Below are 16,298 nucleotides of genomic sequence, written 5' to 3'. Positions count from 1 at the left end.
AATGCTTCTTTAGTTGTGCAATAGGCTATATATATGTATATAAAATAAATAAACAAATAAATAAAAGTGCAGGATTTCTTAGAAAATACTTCTTAAAAAGAAAAGAAACTTTGCCTCTCGTGGGAAGTCCAGAGTCGTCTTCCAATGAATGAAACTTAAAGCATTGCTAACTATTTCTCAGAATGAACCCTGATTATCTACGTTTCTTTTTCAAGCAGGTGGTCTAGAAGAATCAGCAGTGACAGGGATTGTCGTGGGGGCCTTGCTCGGAGCTGGTTTGCTGATGGCTTTCTACTTTTTCAGGTAAGGACATTTGTAAAGTTAAATTCACTCTTTCATTGCCTTCATCATTTGTTTTTGCATTCTCCCCTCTGTGACCTGTCCACATGTTTCTTTTGCCCAACAAGCACAGCATTTAAAAGACCCAAGCCATTCTCTTGGTGTGATCCCAGGTTTGGTGGTCAGTGAGTTAGCATACTGGATATTGGGGCTGTGGATTTCTTTGCATCCTCCTGAGGGGCAGAGAGTCATTGCTGTCCACCAGGTGCATTAGTGGAGAGAAAAATCTAGACAAAGAAGATGAAGCTCTTCCATTCTGTTTTCCTTCAATTCAGAAATAGGTGCCTGGGTTCACTTTCTTAAAGAGGATAAGAGAGCTCTGAGTAGCCCGTGGTCTCAGGCTGATCTGTGCCCAGTATTTGGAGAACCTTGGTATGCTTAGTTACCATTAGGGTTAAGCTCCAAGGCTTGTAAAATTGTCATAATGTGTGTGTATCCAAGGTACTGAGTGTTCCACCCAGCCAGGACGGTCCATTCCTTTGTAATCTTCGGTGGCTGAGTTTATGGCTTATTCAAAAGTCATTAGAACATGATTTCTTGATTTCTGCATGGAAATATAACTCTGGAAATACGTGACCCTTTGTGGGAACAATTGTATTCCTGTTCCTTTGGTCACAGTACACTTAATCTGTTCTTTATCTAGGACATATCCTGGGAGTCAGGGAGAACCTCTGTGGCACAAAAGACCAAACCCCCAGGGCACCCAGGGAAGAAGGGAAAGGCTTGTTCTATGGCATTTTGGAAATCTTGCCAATTTTGCTCCTTGAATGAGGGCATAATGCCTGGGGGCGTGCTACTTTAACTCTGACCAGGGTTTCATATTCCATCACTTCTCATTTATCACCCCAGACCCAGATGTCCCTTGAGGGCATTCTTTGTAAGAGAAACCATAGTATTTTGGAACCGAGTTTTATTACTACATTCACTTTCCCTTTACCCAGGAAGAAATACAGAATAACCATTGAGAGGCGAAACCAGCAAGAAGAAAGTAATGTTGGAAAACACCGGGAGCTACGGGAAGGTTCCATCAGATCTCATTTTTCGGTGGCCTAAAGGAAGCCCCCTTTTTTCTGCCTGAGATTCTTTAAGGAGATGAATGGGATGAAAGACATCCTCATCCATAAAACAGAAGGGGCGTTCTTGAATAATTCATTCTTTTAAGCAGTCATTTCATTTTAAAATTTCTTTAGCAGCTCAGGAACTATTATTAATCACCATCTGCCTCCTGGCCTTTCATCTCATGAGAAACAAATATAAGGATATAACATCACTCTGTTAAATGTCCTACTGTTTCGAGAGCATAGGATTAGATTTATATTTTAAAATCTGATGTTTCCATATCTTGATGGCTTTTGGGGACTGTTCACACAAGGATATAAAAATGTGGTTTTCTTCAATGAAATGTTTTATAGCTAGAATAAAATCATTTTTACAAGTAGAATATTCTTGGAAAGAATTGAACACCCAGTAAGAGGAAAATGTAATGGAAAATCTCAAGGTTGGAAATGCAGCATTACTCTCTCGAGAGCTGGGGGACAGATTGGTGGCGGAGAGTCGCTCTGTCCAATGTCTACATTCAGGTTCTAATTTCATAGCATAAAAAAGAATTTCTTCCCTGTCTCTTTCAAAGTCTCATAAAAGCCACTCTGGAAGCTGTAAATATTAGTGAGATAGGAGGATTTACAAATGTAAAAAAAAAAAAAGCCCTATTTCACATTAACATTTTAAGTATCTTAATCTTGTATTTTGGTATTAGGAAATGTGTCTATTTTTTCATTTTGAAGATTAAATTTCACTTATATTTTAAAAGCATGGGTCAAGTGTACAAGAAACCAATAATGATGAAGGATGCTTCTCTTCCTCTCTGTTTCCCTTTTCCCCAAGGCCAAAGCCAAATCCTGATTGCTGCTTTACCTACAGAGATCTGGAAATGTATTCAGGCCACAAACTCTTCAGGAACACCTGAGTTTGTAACTGTTTTGCATTTTAATTGTTTTAAATGGCAAGTTTTTTTTTAGGGCAATACCCTTTTCAGTTCTGACCAAATGATGAATTTCAAGATGAAGAGTGAAAACTTATTAGAACCAAGCAGAATTTTATAAAGGGAGATATCTCCTTTTCCTCAAGAACATTTTTATTGGGAGTTAGAACTTGATATTAAGCAGAGACATGCTAAGTTAAAAAACCGTAAACATTGGGTGGTGCCTGTGGCTCAAGGAGTAGGGCGCTGGTCCCATATGCCGGAGGTGGCGGGTTCAAAAACCACAAAAAAAAAAAAAAAAAAAAAAAAAACCGTAAACATGACATTGACCAACGTTCACAGTGATGATTTTGGTTAAAAGAGGGAACCTAATATCTACTTTGTTCCTTTTCCGTCAGCTCCACAGGATTTTAGCATCACCCACCGATAACCATGTAACAGTAGGCTGGGGATTTGAATACAAGGAAGTTGAATAAGTATTTACTGGCTATCTTTTTTGTACTCAGTACTCTGTGCATAGACTTAAACTCAGGTTGCCATATTCACTTATAATCTGTATGGAAGGTAGGGCAGAAGGAACGAGAAGTGGTTAAGTTAGTGTACCATCTTCAACTTATGTTACTATGGTCTTTACTCAATAACACTTGGAGCATCTGAAAAATAGTTGTAAAAATTATACAAAAGACCATGTATAGGGAGGAACATGGAGGTTTGTGCAATTCCTTGCTAGTGAAGGAGGTTGTAGTTCACACAGGTGACAGTGGAGGCCGGGTGAGAGCAAGCTGCATGTCCTAGACACTGGCTCGAGCTTGCTCCGCTGGAGGAGTCGGCCTTTGCTCCCCCTTGAGTCAAAGTGAACAGCTCATTACTGTGTGAGGCTCATTTCTCCTCTACTGTCTAAAAAATGGGATGCAAGCGTCTGGGAGGCATGATAAAAGAATTAAGTGTGATCAACTGAAACAACTGTGTTTTAGTTGTCCATGCTGGATTCAAAGGAAAGGTGCTGAATTTCAAAAAGGATGGAAAAAGAAGGCAGGAAAGGAAATTCTATCATAGGAAGAGAGTTTGAGAAGTAAAATCCAGAAAAGCAAAATGTTGGACAGTTTGGAACTCCCAAGGTGAAAACAAATTGGAAGGATTGTGTCCATTTAATTACTTGAATTGGAGAGCTTATTTCTCTCTCATCTTTATTTTTTAATGATGTTTTCTATGTATTTTGAGATATTCATTTTTTATTATCTCATACTTGCAAAAAAAAATTTACATTTCAAGTCTATGTGCTTTTTACAGGGGGAAAAACACTCTACCTGGTTGCAGTCTTTGGATATAAGCATTTCTAAACTTTCTAGAATTTATATAGCCGCCCACTAATGGTAATATGTGTAGAGCAAGTTGTACTTCAGATAGAGGAATAGTTATAAACTTGATATTATTTCCTTGGATGTGATCATAAAGATAAGTGAGAATTTAGTCTTTTAAAAATGGTGGAACAAGTCATGAGGTTTCTGGTATGTGGATACCAATCTAATTTCAAATCAATTCCAGTGTCCTTAAGACTGCTTGTTGGGCGGTGCCTGTGGCTCAAGGAGTAGGGCACCGGTCCCATATGCCGGAGGTGGTGGGTTCAAACCCAGCCCCGGCCAAAAAAAAAAAAAAAAGAAAAAGAAAAAGAAAGACTGCTTGTTTATTTAAATGTCTTTTGTCTATTCTTTCTTCCTTGAAATCTTCACATGTTACCAAAGTTTTGAGAACTCCATTAAGTTGGGAACCCTTGGCTAAAAGTGTAGGTGTTTTGTCCAAGGCTACCTGGGTTAAGACCTCTCATGATTTTATTTAGGGATTTAAGTACCTAAGTGCTAAGCGACATCTATGACAAGTAGTCATGCCCCCTCTGCCAGGAGCCACATAACATACAGCAAAATCAACAGGGCGTTAGTTCTTAGACCATTCTATAAAATTTTACCCTGAAATCCAGAGTATTCAGATTTCAAAAGGGATATTTTATCAGTGTTTTCTCATCTGGTCAAACATCAGCTGACATTGATACAGGTCAAAATGTGTGTATGCTTTTTGGTGTTGGAAGTAAGTATAGGTTTTGTGCTCATCAATATTTTCTTGGATTTTTTTGGGGATGTGGTGGGTGGGCATGGGGTAGGGGAGGAGGAACTCAGAAATAAAAGCTTTCCTCAGATGATAACTTCTGTCTGGAAAGAACTTTATGGGGTCCAGACTGACCACAGGTTCTGCAAACATCACATTTCTCTGAAGAACCATCCACTTGTCTTTTCACGAACCATAGACATGGTTCTACGGGCCTTAAGATAGTTCTTTCCATTTCAGAAGCTGTTTCACAGGGGGATGGGGGGGCAGGGGAGGAGAAATGTATGGAAAAAAGAGCACCTTCTCTTTTTTTCTCCTTTGAATTCAAAGACTATTGATTTGGAATGCACTCACATCTCCCCACTCACAGGCTTCTGGAATCATTAATTTACCCAAGGCTCACGTGCCTTCTTTACCCCAAACTTAACATTTTCCTTTTGGTTGTGGCTGATTTGTGGAGTTACAAGGTCAGATTATTAAATTCACAAACTAATCCTAGAAAAAGTGCTACATACCCCATTGCTGTATATCACTATGGTCACCATCAAAGTTCTCCCCTTGGGAACCTATGTATTAGCACTTAGTCCACCCTTTGAAGCAATTTTGGAACTCTTTTTCTGGACTGGTCGTCAGAGCTGTTGTTGTACAAGGTCTGACAATGAAGTTTGCAAACTCATCCCAGAAAATACTCTCTGAAGGGTGGACTAGATGCTGGTGTCAGTGCACAACTTCCCAAGGAAAGAACTTCAAAGGTAACTGTCGTGATATTCAGCAGTGAGGTATATAGCACTTTGGATAAGTTCCTTAACTAAAGTGTCTGACCTCATAAGATATGCAGTCAACAGTGACATTAAGGCTATTGTAGACCTCATATGGACAGTGACAGGGATTCAGAAAGTAGGTTCCAGTGGCATCACTGCCTCCTTGCATGTGTAGACACTGGCTATTTGTGGAATTCTGTTTAGGATACCAAATAGAATATTATGCCTTGGCAATAAGGGAATATTCATAAACTGGAAGAAAGGAGTACCTATGTTTCTTGGGACACCAAGAACCCAGATCCTGAGTGGACGCAGACATAAAGGCAAACACCAGCCAAAAATTTGGCCCCTCCAGCGAGATGTTTCATGCGTGTTGTTTATTTACACCCTGTGGCTCAGGGCTTCATGAAGAAGCTGGTAATAAGTTGAATTTCTTGTTCCGTGGAGAAAATTGGAACTGTCTAGAAACATGGATGGGTCCTAGTGGCACTGTGGAAGCAGACAGAATGAGACAGTGGTGATCGAGAGACTGCCTTCTTTTTCAGTTGATCTTTAGAACTGAAGAATAACCAAAATTTAGTCCCTCTTGAAGGGACAGACACAGCAGGAAGCTTGGGACCCAGCAGGAAGAGTCAGAAGCCTGATCCTCCAAAAGAAGCAGAAGAGGGCGGCTTTGCCAGCTGCCGCTGTCCCTACTGTCCCCTCCTTCCCTCAGCCCCCACTGCACGTATCCAGCACAGCTCCAGAGACGCACACAGACGCATCAGCATCTTACCCATGCAGGTAGAAACTTCTGACTTTGCCTCCATACTTCCTCAGAGGGAGAAAAGACAAAATAGTGCTAGTTGTAAGAAAGGCTCTGGCATTTAATCAGAATCTTTACGCTAACTTGACCGCACATGCTCTAGGGGCAGTTCAAGCCTGCCGTGTGCAAATACTCTAACAAGCCCAGCCTTGGTGTTCAGTATGCAGATGTCACAAATGTCTCTTGCAGATGTACCCAACAGCTAGACTGCAGGATTAAAATAACTTTCAAAAGGTGCTGGATTGGAGTTTGTTAAAATTTCTCATTAACCACTAATGTTAATTCATACCAAAGGCAAAGTATTTTAAACCAGCTGATGCTGTTAATGTTCATGTTTTAAGGTACTTCAAACACAATTAAAGGGTTTTGATGGGTGCTGAGTCTCAGAAGTAAAAATCCATATGTTATAATAGCTCTTTGATGTATCAGGTGTGAGATGATTCCTAAGGGAGAGATTTGAACAAGCAGAATTAAGACTTAGCAAAAATGCCGCATTGCTTTGATTCATGTCTTTAAAGACCTACATTTCTATGCTTGAGGAATAAAAGGCCCACTTACAAGTGCAAAGCACAACCTAGGCTACCAAATTATTTTTTGTTTGCTAGGAGAACAAAGCTGTCATACTGCAGAATAGTTGAGCAGAGAAGGCCAGAAAGAGAAATTCAGATTTTGAAGCAGGGTGTCCTATTTAGTATTCAGCATCAAGATTTCAAAATCTTTTAATGTGGTATGTCTCCCAAGACAGCAGTGAAGTGCTCCTCAACAGCCTGGCGATGCTGTGAATTTGCACACCTTTGTGCTCGGTCCTGGTAATCTGAGCTCTGTTCCCTGTGCATGGCAGATAACTGACACCAAAAAGACGTGGATAGACACTGTGGAGGATCAGTTCTGTGGTCCTTGTCTTCTGGGTCATATTATTCATTGTTAATTTAAGCACAGGACTACTGAACAATACAAAAGTGACCATGAATCTGTTATAAAAGTAAAAGCTGCACAAGTTACACACAGTTTATTATTCTAATGTAAGTAGAACTATCTGCATATAATGTGATTTAATTTATTATTGTTTTGTGTAGAAAATGACACAAATTAATGACTGTAGATATTACTCCTCTTTTGTATAACATATTTTCTTTCTGGTGCAGACCGGTCACTTAAAATCTCTAGTTCCTTTGGTGTTTGGATATAAATGTGTATGTATCCTTGTAAATGTTTCTTTTAAGCAAGAATATCACATACTTGGAGTATAACAATATGTTCTCATTAAAAAATACATCCCTCATAAAACTTTTCCTGTTTATAATTAAACTAACAGACTCTGTGCATATCTATAGTCTTTGAGGACTTTCTGTTCTTTTGGGATGAGTTTAAGTAAAAGGTTAGTTAGTGGACCTGATGAATTGTAATGTTTGAATGATACCCCAGAAAGAACTCAAAAATTTCTGGCCAGCAAAGAAAAACCTGCAGAAATAAGGAAACAATGTGTTATTAAAATAAGAGACAAATCTTGAATTGGCAGATAAGGAAAAAAAATCTTTAGGAATAATAACTGTCACCTTGAGTCTCCATAGCTTGAGAGCACTACGTGGTTCTATCTAGTCAGCTCCCTTGAGTTGTATTACTGTGTCCCTCACCCACTTTAAAGAGGTCCTAGGTAAAATTTGTCACTCTAAAGACCTCTCCAGATTCCATCATACTAAGCAGATTAACCAGCCTCCATAGTCTCCAGTTGTCTCCGGGTTGTAAAAATCTTCTGTACCATCTGAAAAGTTACTCAATTTATTTTAAGCCCAAGAAACACACAGCACATGGTTGGAGCAACGTTCCCCTGGTCCTGCTGCTGCTGCTACTGCCAATGAGGTCCCTGGACAACACCCCAAATGACACCTCACTGGGGGCCATATTAAAGGAGGTTCTGCAGCACTTTGCTGAGGTGAGAGGGTGTGGCAGGAATGAAGGGTGGAGCCAGGAAACCTCCAGGAAACAGACATTCCCACTGTGACTTTCCTATATTCCCTTGGGGCCCAGTCACTTAGAATCTTTCCAGCCATAACTACCTCCCCAGTCCCCTCTGAACTTCATGCATACTCAACACCCCCATGGGCCACAAATGCCTCATGAATGGCTTTTGGAGCTATGTCCCCTGAAGGAGCCCTGGGGGACTCAAAACACCATTGATTTGGGGCCCTGCCCTAACCCTAAATCATTGGTGTTGGGCACTGAACAGAAACTACTATTGTAAGAGGTACCAATGGCCATGTGTCTTTCAAAAAAATGAATTTAATAAGTCATTTATTAGTATCAAAGTACAATGATGAAAGAAATTCCTTTTGTGGACCTTGTGCAACCCCGACGATCATTAGCTGCTGATGCTCTTGAGGAGTGGAGAGGAGGAAGAAGAGTGACTGATGAGCAGAGCACAGAGGTACTATTTGCTTGGGGTTAGTCATTCACTAATGTCATTCACTCCTCCTGCCACTTCTGTCTTTCCCACGTCACAGAGGAGGACACTCTGCAGCCCGACTCCTGGCTTATAGCCTGGCTTTGATCCTTCTGTGAAAATAGGGGTTAATACTAGTCCCAACCTCATGGGGTTGCTGTGAGGATTTCACATTTAGAATCCTGCCCAGCACATAGTGAAACATTCAATGGAATTATCATTGTACTTTCCTGTCTCCTTACACAGGTGACAAAACACCTAGTTGGTAATTTTGGGGGCCTTCAAGACAAGAGGAATCTTTACTGTTGAAGGTCAGGTACCTCAAATTTCTTTTCAATTTGTCATGATGACAAGTAGCCTCAACTTCTTGGAGGATAAGATGAAAGACAAGCAGTCCTATTCTTGTGTACTGTTCCCCTCCCCTCCAAGGAGCTCAGAAGGGACAATGACGGCCACACTGTCTGTGAATGCTTTCAGAGGGCCTGAGCGGTTTCATTCAAGTCTGTGCTTCCTCCTCAGGGTAGAGGTGCCAGGGCTTGACTAAGGAGGGCACACCCACGCCTGCCATATCTCCCTCTACCTCCTGCTTTCTCCCCCAGCTGAGATGCCCTAAGTTCTGCTCCTGGGGACTTATGCCTTAGCTGCTGTGATTGGGTAGAGCAGCCCCGGCTCCCTCAGGACACAGAGAACCCTCATCTGTCCTAGAAAACAATTTCCCACCAGTGGCTCCCCTAAGTCCCAGGGCTTCCCTGAGAGTGCTGGTATTTTGTCCCTGATGCAAAAACAGGAACTCGTTAGGGTGCTGATGGGTGGGAGATTTCCCAGTATAAACAAAGAGGGTTCTTTTTCCACTGCTTCTCTAAGGGCCAACAGATAACAGGCACCAACTGAGCAATGGAGGATGCTGCATCATGAAGGTTAATGGAGGGTGCTGCACCAAGGACCTCTTTGGAACAAAGGCCGCGGGGTTCCTGGTTCTCATAGTGGTCTTCTCCCAGGCCTATCAGCCACAGAGGCCAGGGGAGAGATGACATCCATTTTCCTGGAAGCGTCTATGACGGTTCAGAATGAAAGGTGGGTAAGGCAGACGTGGGAGGCTTCTTTCTGGCTGTGCCATCAGCTCAATCACTGACACGGCTGCCAGTGCTGGGTACCTTCTGGTGGTGCATAGACCATGCGAACAAATGTGAACACAAAAGAGCCAATCGTTCAAGACGGATCCCAAGTGGCTAACTGGGCTTAAGTTTAAAATAGAGCCAAGTAGTCATTTGCTGACTCGGGGGTCACACACACATACTGAGTTCCCCCCAAACCTGCACCTTTTTATCTTCGGGACTGTCAGCATTCACCTGAACCAACCAATCAGAACTCACCTACCCCAACCAATCATGGCCCAGCTCTATGGACCAATCAGAACTAAGCAAGTTTCAATCCCTCATTTGTATATATAAGCAGACCTAATTGAGATCCTCCAGTAGGAACTTTTGCTGTAAAACCAAAGCCTTCCCTTTGTTCCCTGGAGCATGCCTTGGTTTCACACTAAAGGCTGCCTCTCTCTGGTTTCTGTCACTGGAATAAAGTCTCTTTTCTCCAGATTCCCTTTCAGAGAACTTTTGTTCTCAATTGGCTCTGTGGAAGGCTTGAGAACGACCAGCTGTGCATGAAGAGATATGTGTACCTCAAGCACCCCAGCAAAATCGTTTTGGGTGGTATCAAAGGTATTTTAGGCTTTCAGCAATCAATAGGCAAAAGACTGAATCCAAACAGAATTTGCCCTCTCCCCTATCTTAACCTTATACTGTTCTGGACTGTTCTCAGCATTTTATTCAGAAGGGAAATGAAGAGTAAGCAGAGTGCAGGTCCTTCTCCATGTGATGGTACTATTTACCGAGAGCTTTCCACGTGCCCCGGTTGGGTCAAGCACCTTGACTGTGTGCATTTATTTAACCCTCACAGCACCCATATGAGGTAGGACCGTGCTTCTCCTCTTCACCTTGCAAATGCATAAACCAAGGCACAAAGTTTAAATAATTTGCCCCAATTTTGAAGCTACAGACTTGGGCTTTAAAGTCAGGCTGTGGGCTGTAGACAATGGCTATGGCAAATGCCTTTGTGCAGCGGATAGCAGACATTTCAGTCTTCTGTGAGCAGCCCTTGCTGCCTTTTCATGACCTTTCACATCCAGGCAGGCCTCTCTTCCTCCTGTCCGCTTGCACTGCCGCTAAACAAGGGTTTCATCCTGTTACCCCAGAATAAGCCAGGAGCAGCCTTCTTTCAGTCATTCAATTCGTACAATTGCTATCTCAGCCTTCCAAAAATAACTGCTTTGATAATGGTATTCTCTTGTTCAACAGCCTTTAATGGCTGCCATTTCTCACAGGCCAGGTTCCCTATTCCAAGCTTGGTGCCCTAGATCTCAATCTTGCTGTATTGCTTTGTAATTCCCCATTCCTTTGATAGAGTTAAACTGAGATGAATTTGACTTATTTATTTATTTTTTTTATCTTTGTGCTTTTTTTCTTTCTTTTTTTTTATTGTTAAATCATAGCTGTGTACATTAATGCGATCATGGGGCACCATACACTGGTTTTATAGACCGTTTGACACATTTTCATTACACTGGTTAACATAGCCTTTCTGGCATTTTCTTAGTTACTGTGTTAAGACATTTATATTCTACATTTACTAAGTTTCACATGTACCCTTGTAAGATGCACCGCAGGTGTAGTCCCACCAATCACCCTCCCTCCGCCCATCCTCCCACCTCCTTCCCCTCCCTCTCCCCCTTCCCCATATTCTTAGATTATAACTGGGTTATAGCTTTCATATGAAAGCCATAAATTAGTTTTGTAGTAGGGCTGAGTACATTGGATACTATTTCTTCCATTCTTGAGATACTTTACTAAGAAGAATATGTTCCAGCTCCATCCACGTAAACATGAAAGAGGTAAAGTCTCCATCTTTCTTTAAGGCTGCATAATATTCCATGGTGTACATATACCAAAATTTATTAATCTATTTGTGGATCAGTGGGCACTTGGGCTTTTTCCATGACTTAGCAATTATAAATTGAGCTGCAATAAACATTCTGGTACAAATATCTTTGTTATAATGTGATTTTTGGTCTTCTGGGTATATACCTAGTAGAGGAATTATAGGATTGAATGGCAGATCTATTTTTAGATCTCTAAGTGTTCTCCAAACATCTTTCCAAAAGGAATGTATTAATTTGCATTCCCAGCAGCAGCGTAGAAGTGTTCCCTTTTCTCCACTTTCATGCAAACATCTCTGGTCTTGGGATTTTGTGATATGGGCTAATCTTACTGGAGTTAGATGATATCTCAAAGTAGTTTTGATTTGTATTTCTCTGATGATTAAAGATAATGAGCATTTTTTCATATGTCTGTAGGCTGTGCACCTGTCTTCTTCAGAGAAGTTTCTCTTCAAGTCCCTTGCCCAGCCTGCGATGGGATCACTTGTTCTTTTCTTGCTTATACGTTTGAGTTCTCCGTGGATTCTGGTTATTAAACCTTTGTCGGAGCCATAACCTGCAAATATCTTCTCCCATTCTGAGGGCTGTTTGCTTGCTTTACTTACTGTGTTTTTGGCTGTGCAGAAGCTTTTTAGTTTGATCAAGTCCCAGTAGTGTATTTTTGGAGCTGCTTCAATTGCCCAGGGGGTCCTCCTCATAAAATACTCACCCAGACCAATTTCTTCAAGGGTTTTCCCTGCACTCTCTTCTAGTATTTTTATAGTTTCATGTCTTAAGTTTAAACCTTTAATCCAGTGAGAGTCTATCTTAGTTAATGGTGAAAGGTGTGGGTCCAGTTTCAATCTTCTCAGGTTGCCAGCCAGTTCACCCAGCACCATTTGTTAAATAGGGAATCTTTTCCCCACTGAATTTTTTTAATTGGCTTGTCAAAGATCAAATAATGGTAAGTAGCTGGATTCATCTCTTGGTTCTCTATTCTATTCCAGACATCTACTTCTCTGTTTTTGTGCCAATACCATGCTGTTTTGATCACTATCGATTTATAGTATAGTCTGAGGTCTGGTAGCGTGATTCCTCCTGTTTTGTTTTTATTTCTGAGTAATGTCTTGGCTATTCGAGGTTTTTTTCTGATTCCATATAAAATGAAGTATTATTTTTTCAAGATCTTTAAAGTATGAAAGTGGAGCTTTAATAGGGATTTCATTCAAATTGTATATTGCTTTGGGTAGTATGGACATTTTAACAATGTCGATTCTTCCCAGCCATGAGCACGTTATGTTTTTCCATTTGTTAATATTTTCAGCTATTTCTTTTCTTACAGTTTCATAGTTCTCATTATAGAGATCTTTCACATCCTTTGTTAGATAAACTCCCAAATAGTTCATCTTCTGTGGCAGTACTGTGAATGAAATAGAGTTCTTAATTGTTTTTTCAGCTTGACTATTGTTGGTATATATAAAGGCTACCAATTTATGAATGTTGATTTTGTAACCTGAGACACTGCTGTATTCCTTGATCACTTCTAACAGTTTTGTTGTAGAATCCCTGTTGTTTTCCAGATATACAATCATATCATCTGCAAAGAGCGAAAGTTTGATCTCTTCTGACCCTATATGGACACCCTTGATTGCCTTTTCTTCCCTAATTGCAATGGCTAAAACTTCCATTACAATGTTTTTTTTTTTTTTTTTTTTTCTCATTAAACTTTGTTTTAATGGGTCTCAAAATTCTGTGACAGATTTTTGGTCATGTTGTTTCCATTAAAAAGTACTGATTTTAAAAACTAATAACTTAAAACTGCCACACAAAAAGAAACAAATGGTCCACAAAACATTTTCCTTTCCTTCTGAAGGTTTTACGATGCATTGTTATCATTAACCAGTCTTTTACTATTAAACTTAAATGGCCAATTGAAACAAACAGTTCTGAGACCGTTCTTCCACCACTGATTAAGACTGGGGTGGCAGGTATTAGAGATAATATTCATTTAGCCTTCTGAGCTTTCTGGGCAGACTTGGTGACCTTGCCAGCTCTAGCAGCCTTCTTGTCCACTGCTTTGATGACACCAACAGCAACTGTTTGTCTCATGTCACGAACAGCAAAACGACCCAGAGGAGGATAATCTGAGAAGCTCTCAACACACGTGGGTTTGCCAGGAACCATATCGACGATGGCGGCGTCACCGGATTTCAGGAATTTAGGGCCATCTTCCAGCTTTTTACCAGAGTGGCGGTCAATCTTTTCCTTCAGCTCAGCAAACTTGCAGGCAATGTGAGCTGTGTTGCAATCCAGTACAGGAGCGTAGCCAGCACTAATTTGGCCTGGATGGTTCAGGATAATCACCTGAGCAGTGAAGCCAGCTGCTTCCATTGGTGGGTCATTTTTGCTATCACCAGCAATGTTGGTGACGACAAACATCTTTGACAGACAACATTGCCACGACGAACATCTTTGACAGACACATTCTTGACATTGAAGCCCACGTTGTCTCCTGGAAGAGCTTCACTCAAAGCTTCATGGTGCATTTCAACAGACTTTACTTCAGTTGTAACATTAACTGGAGCAAAGGTGACCACCATGCCAGGTTTGAGAACACCAGTCTCCACTTGGCCCACAGGGACAGTACCAATACCACCAATTTTGTAGACATCCTGCAGAGGCAGACGCAAGGGCTTGTCAGTTGGACGAGTTGGTGGCAGAATGCAATCCAGAGCTTCAAGCAGCGTGGTTCCACTGGCATTGCCATCCTTCCGGGTGACTTTCCATCCCTTGAACCAAGGCATGTTTGCACTTGGCTCCAACATGTTGTCACCATTCCAACCAGAAATTGGCACGAATGCTACTGTGTCAGGGTTGTAGCCAATTTTCTTAATGTAAGTGCTGACTTCTTTAACGATTTCCTCGTATCTCTTCTGACTGTAGGGCGGCTCAGTGGCATCCATCTTGTTAACGCCAACAATTAGTTGTTTCACACCCAGTGTGTAAGCCAGAAGGGCATGCTCACGGGTCTGCCCATTCTTTGAGATACCAGCTTCAAATTCACCAACACCAGCAGCAACTATCAGGACAGCACAGTCAGCCTGAGATGTGCCTGTAATCATGTTTTTGATAAAGTCTCTGTGTCCTGGGGCATCAATGATAGTAACATAGTATTTGCTGGTCTCAAATTTCCACAGGGAGATATCAATGGTGATACCACGCTCACGTTCAGCCTTCAGTTTATCCAAGACCCACGCGTACTTGAAGGAGCCCTTTCCCATCTCAGCAGCCTCTTTCTCGAATTTTTCAATGGTTCTCTTGTCAATGCCACCACATTTGTAGATCAGATGGCCAGTAGTGGTGGACTTGCCCAAATCTACGTGTCCAATGACAACGATGTTGATATGAGTCTTTTCCTTCCCCATTTTGGATAGTATGGGCGGTTTTCACAACACCTGTGTTCTGGCTGCAAACCCGTTGCGAAAAAGCCATTACAATGTTAAAGAGCAGTGGAGACAATGGGCAGCCTTGTCTGGTTCCTGATCTGAGTGGAAATGATTTCAATTTAACTCCATTCAATAATGGCCTCTAACAGTTTGAGAAATGTCCCTTCTCTACCACTTTTCTTAAGTGTTCTGATCATGAAGGGATGCTGGATATTATCAAAAGCTTTTTCTGCATCAATTGAGAGAATCACATGGTCTTTGTTTTTTAATTTGTTTATGTGCTGAATTATACTTATAGATTTACATATATTGAACCAGCCTTGAGACCCTGGGATAAAACTGACTTGGTCATGATGTATAATTTGCTTGATGTGCTGCTGGATTCTGTTTGTTAGGATCTTGTTGATTATTTTTGCATCTATATTCATTAGTGATATTGGTCTATAATTTTCTTTTCTTGTTGGGTCTTTTCCTGGTTTGGGGATCAGGGTGATGTTTGCTTCATAGAATGTGTTGGGTAGTCTTCCTTCTTTTTTCTACATTTTGGAACCGTTTGAGAAATATAGGTACTAGTTCCTCTTGAAAGGTTTGGTAGAATTCTGAGGTGAAGCCATCTGGTCCCGGGCTTTTCTTTTTAGGGAGATTTTGTATGGTTGATTCTGTTTCAGAACTTGATATGGGCCTTTTGATCATTTCCACTTGATTCTGGTTAAGTCTTGGAAGGTGATGTGCCTCCAAGTACTGGTCAATTTCCTTCAGATTTTCATATTTCTGAGAATAAAGTTTCTTGTAATATTCATTAAGGATTTTTTGAATTTCTGAGGAGTCTGTTGTTATTTTGTCTTTGTCATTTCTGATTGATGAGATGAGAGATTTTGCCCTTTTTTTCCTGGTTAGGTTAGCCAATGGTTTATCTATTTTATTGACCTTTTCAAAAAACCAACTTTTTGATTTATTCATCTGTTGTATAATTTTTTTGTTTTCAATTTCATTTAATTCTGCTCTAATTTTGGTTATTTCTTTTCTTCTACTGGGTTTGGGGTTAGAATGTTCTTCCTTTTCCAGTTGCTTGAGATGTCCCATTAAGTTGTTAACTTCCTCTGTTTCCGTTCTCTTGAGGAAGGCTTGCAGTGCTATAAATTTCCCTATTAGAACTGCCTTTGCGGTATTGCAGAGGTTCTGATAATTCTTGTCTTCATTGTCATTTTGTTCCAAAAATTTGGCAATTTCCTTCTTAATCCCATCTCTGACCCAGCTATCATTCATCATAAGGTTATTTAACTTCCATGTTTTTGTATGACTATGCAGATTCATGTTGTTACGAGTTTAACTTTTATTCCATGGTGGTCCGAGAAGATGCAAGGAATAATTTCTATTCCTTTAAATTAACTGAGGTTAGACTTGTGACCTAAGATGTGATCGATTTTGGAGTGTGTTTCGTGGGCTGATGAGAAG

General features: G+C 40.9%; 2 protein-coding genes across 3 annotated transcripts in view; one reads left to right on the top strand and one right to left on the bottom strand.

Annotated features, from left to right (window-relative positions):
• NPR3 (natriuretic peptide receptor 3) overlaps window positions 1-2,579 on the top strand; it is a 64,902-nt gene extending 62,323 nt beyond the window's left edge. The window contains exons 7-8 of one of the 2 annotated variants that reach the window (XM_053592559.1): window positions 219-303; window positions 1,281-2,579. In XM_053592559.1, coding sequence (XP_053448534.1) covers window positions 219-303; window positions 1,281-1,392 — 197 coding nt within the window. In that variant the 3' untranslated portion in view covers window positions 1,393-2,579. Of the gene's footprint in view, window positions 1-215; window positions 304-1,280 lie in introns of both variants that reach the window. The other variant, XM_053592549.1, reaches the window with a different exon arrangement.
• A 10,513-nt stretch (window positions 2,580-13,092) lies between these two features.
• On the bottom strand, window positions 13,093-14,882 carry LOC128586584 (elongation factor 1-alpha 1-like). Its single transcript, XM_053592535.1, has 2 exons — window positions 13,850-14,882; window positions 13,093-13,817 (listed from the first exon to the last, which is right to left on the bottom strand). The coding sequence occupies exons 1-2, from the start codon at window positions 14,820-14,822 to the stop codon at window positions 13,402-13,404; spliced, it is 1,389 nt and encodes a 462-aa protein (XP_053448510.1). The 5' UTR covers window positions 14,823-14,882; the 3' UTR covers window positions 13,093-13,401.
• Between the last annotated feature and the right edge of the window lie 1,416 nt (window positions 14,883-16,298).

Source organism: Nycticebus coucang, chromosome 1 (assembly GCF_027406575.1).
Source record: "Nycticebus coucang isolate mNycCou1 chromosome 1, mNycCou1.pri, whole genome shotgun sequence".
Classification (NCBI taxonomy): Eukaryota; Metazoa; Chordata; class Mammalia; order Primates; family Lorisidae; genus Nycticebus; species Nycticebus coucang.
The sequence above is the reverse complement of the archived record's forward strand: the minus strand, read 5'-3'. Positions and strand labels throughout refer to the sequence as shown.

What these genes read in the sequence shown, in the direction of transcription:
- LOC128586584 (XM_053592535.1), bottom strand. Translation starts at nt 14,822, where the DNA reads ATGGGGAAGGAAAAGACTCATATCAACATCGTTGTCATTGGACACGTA. An exon ending in AGATGTTCGTCGTGGCAATG is followed by an intron (nt 13,818 to 13,849) that starts TTGTCTGTCAAA and finishes TCGTCACCAACA; the next exon opens with TTGCTGGTGATAGCAAAAAT.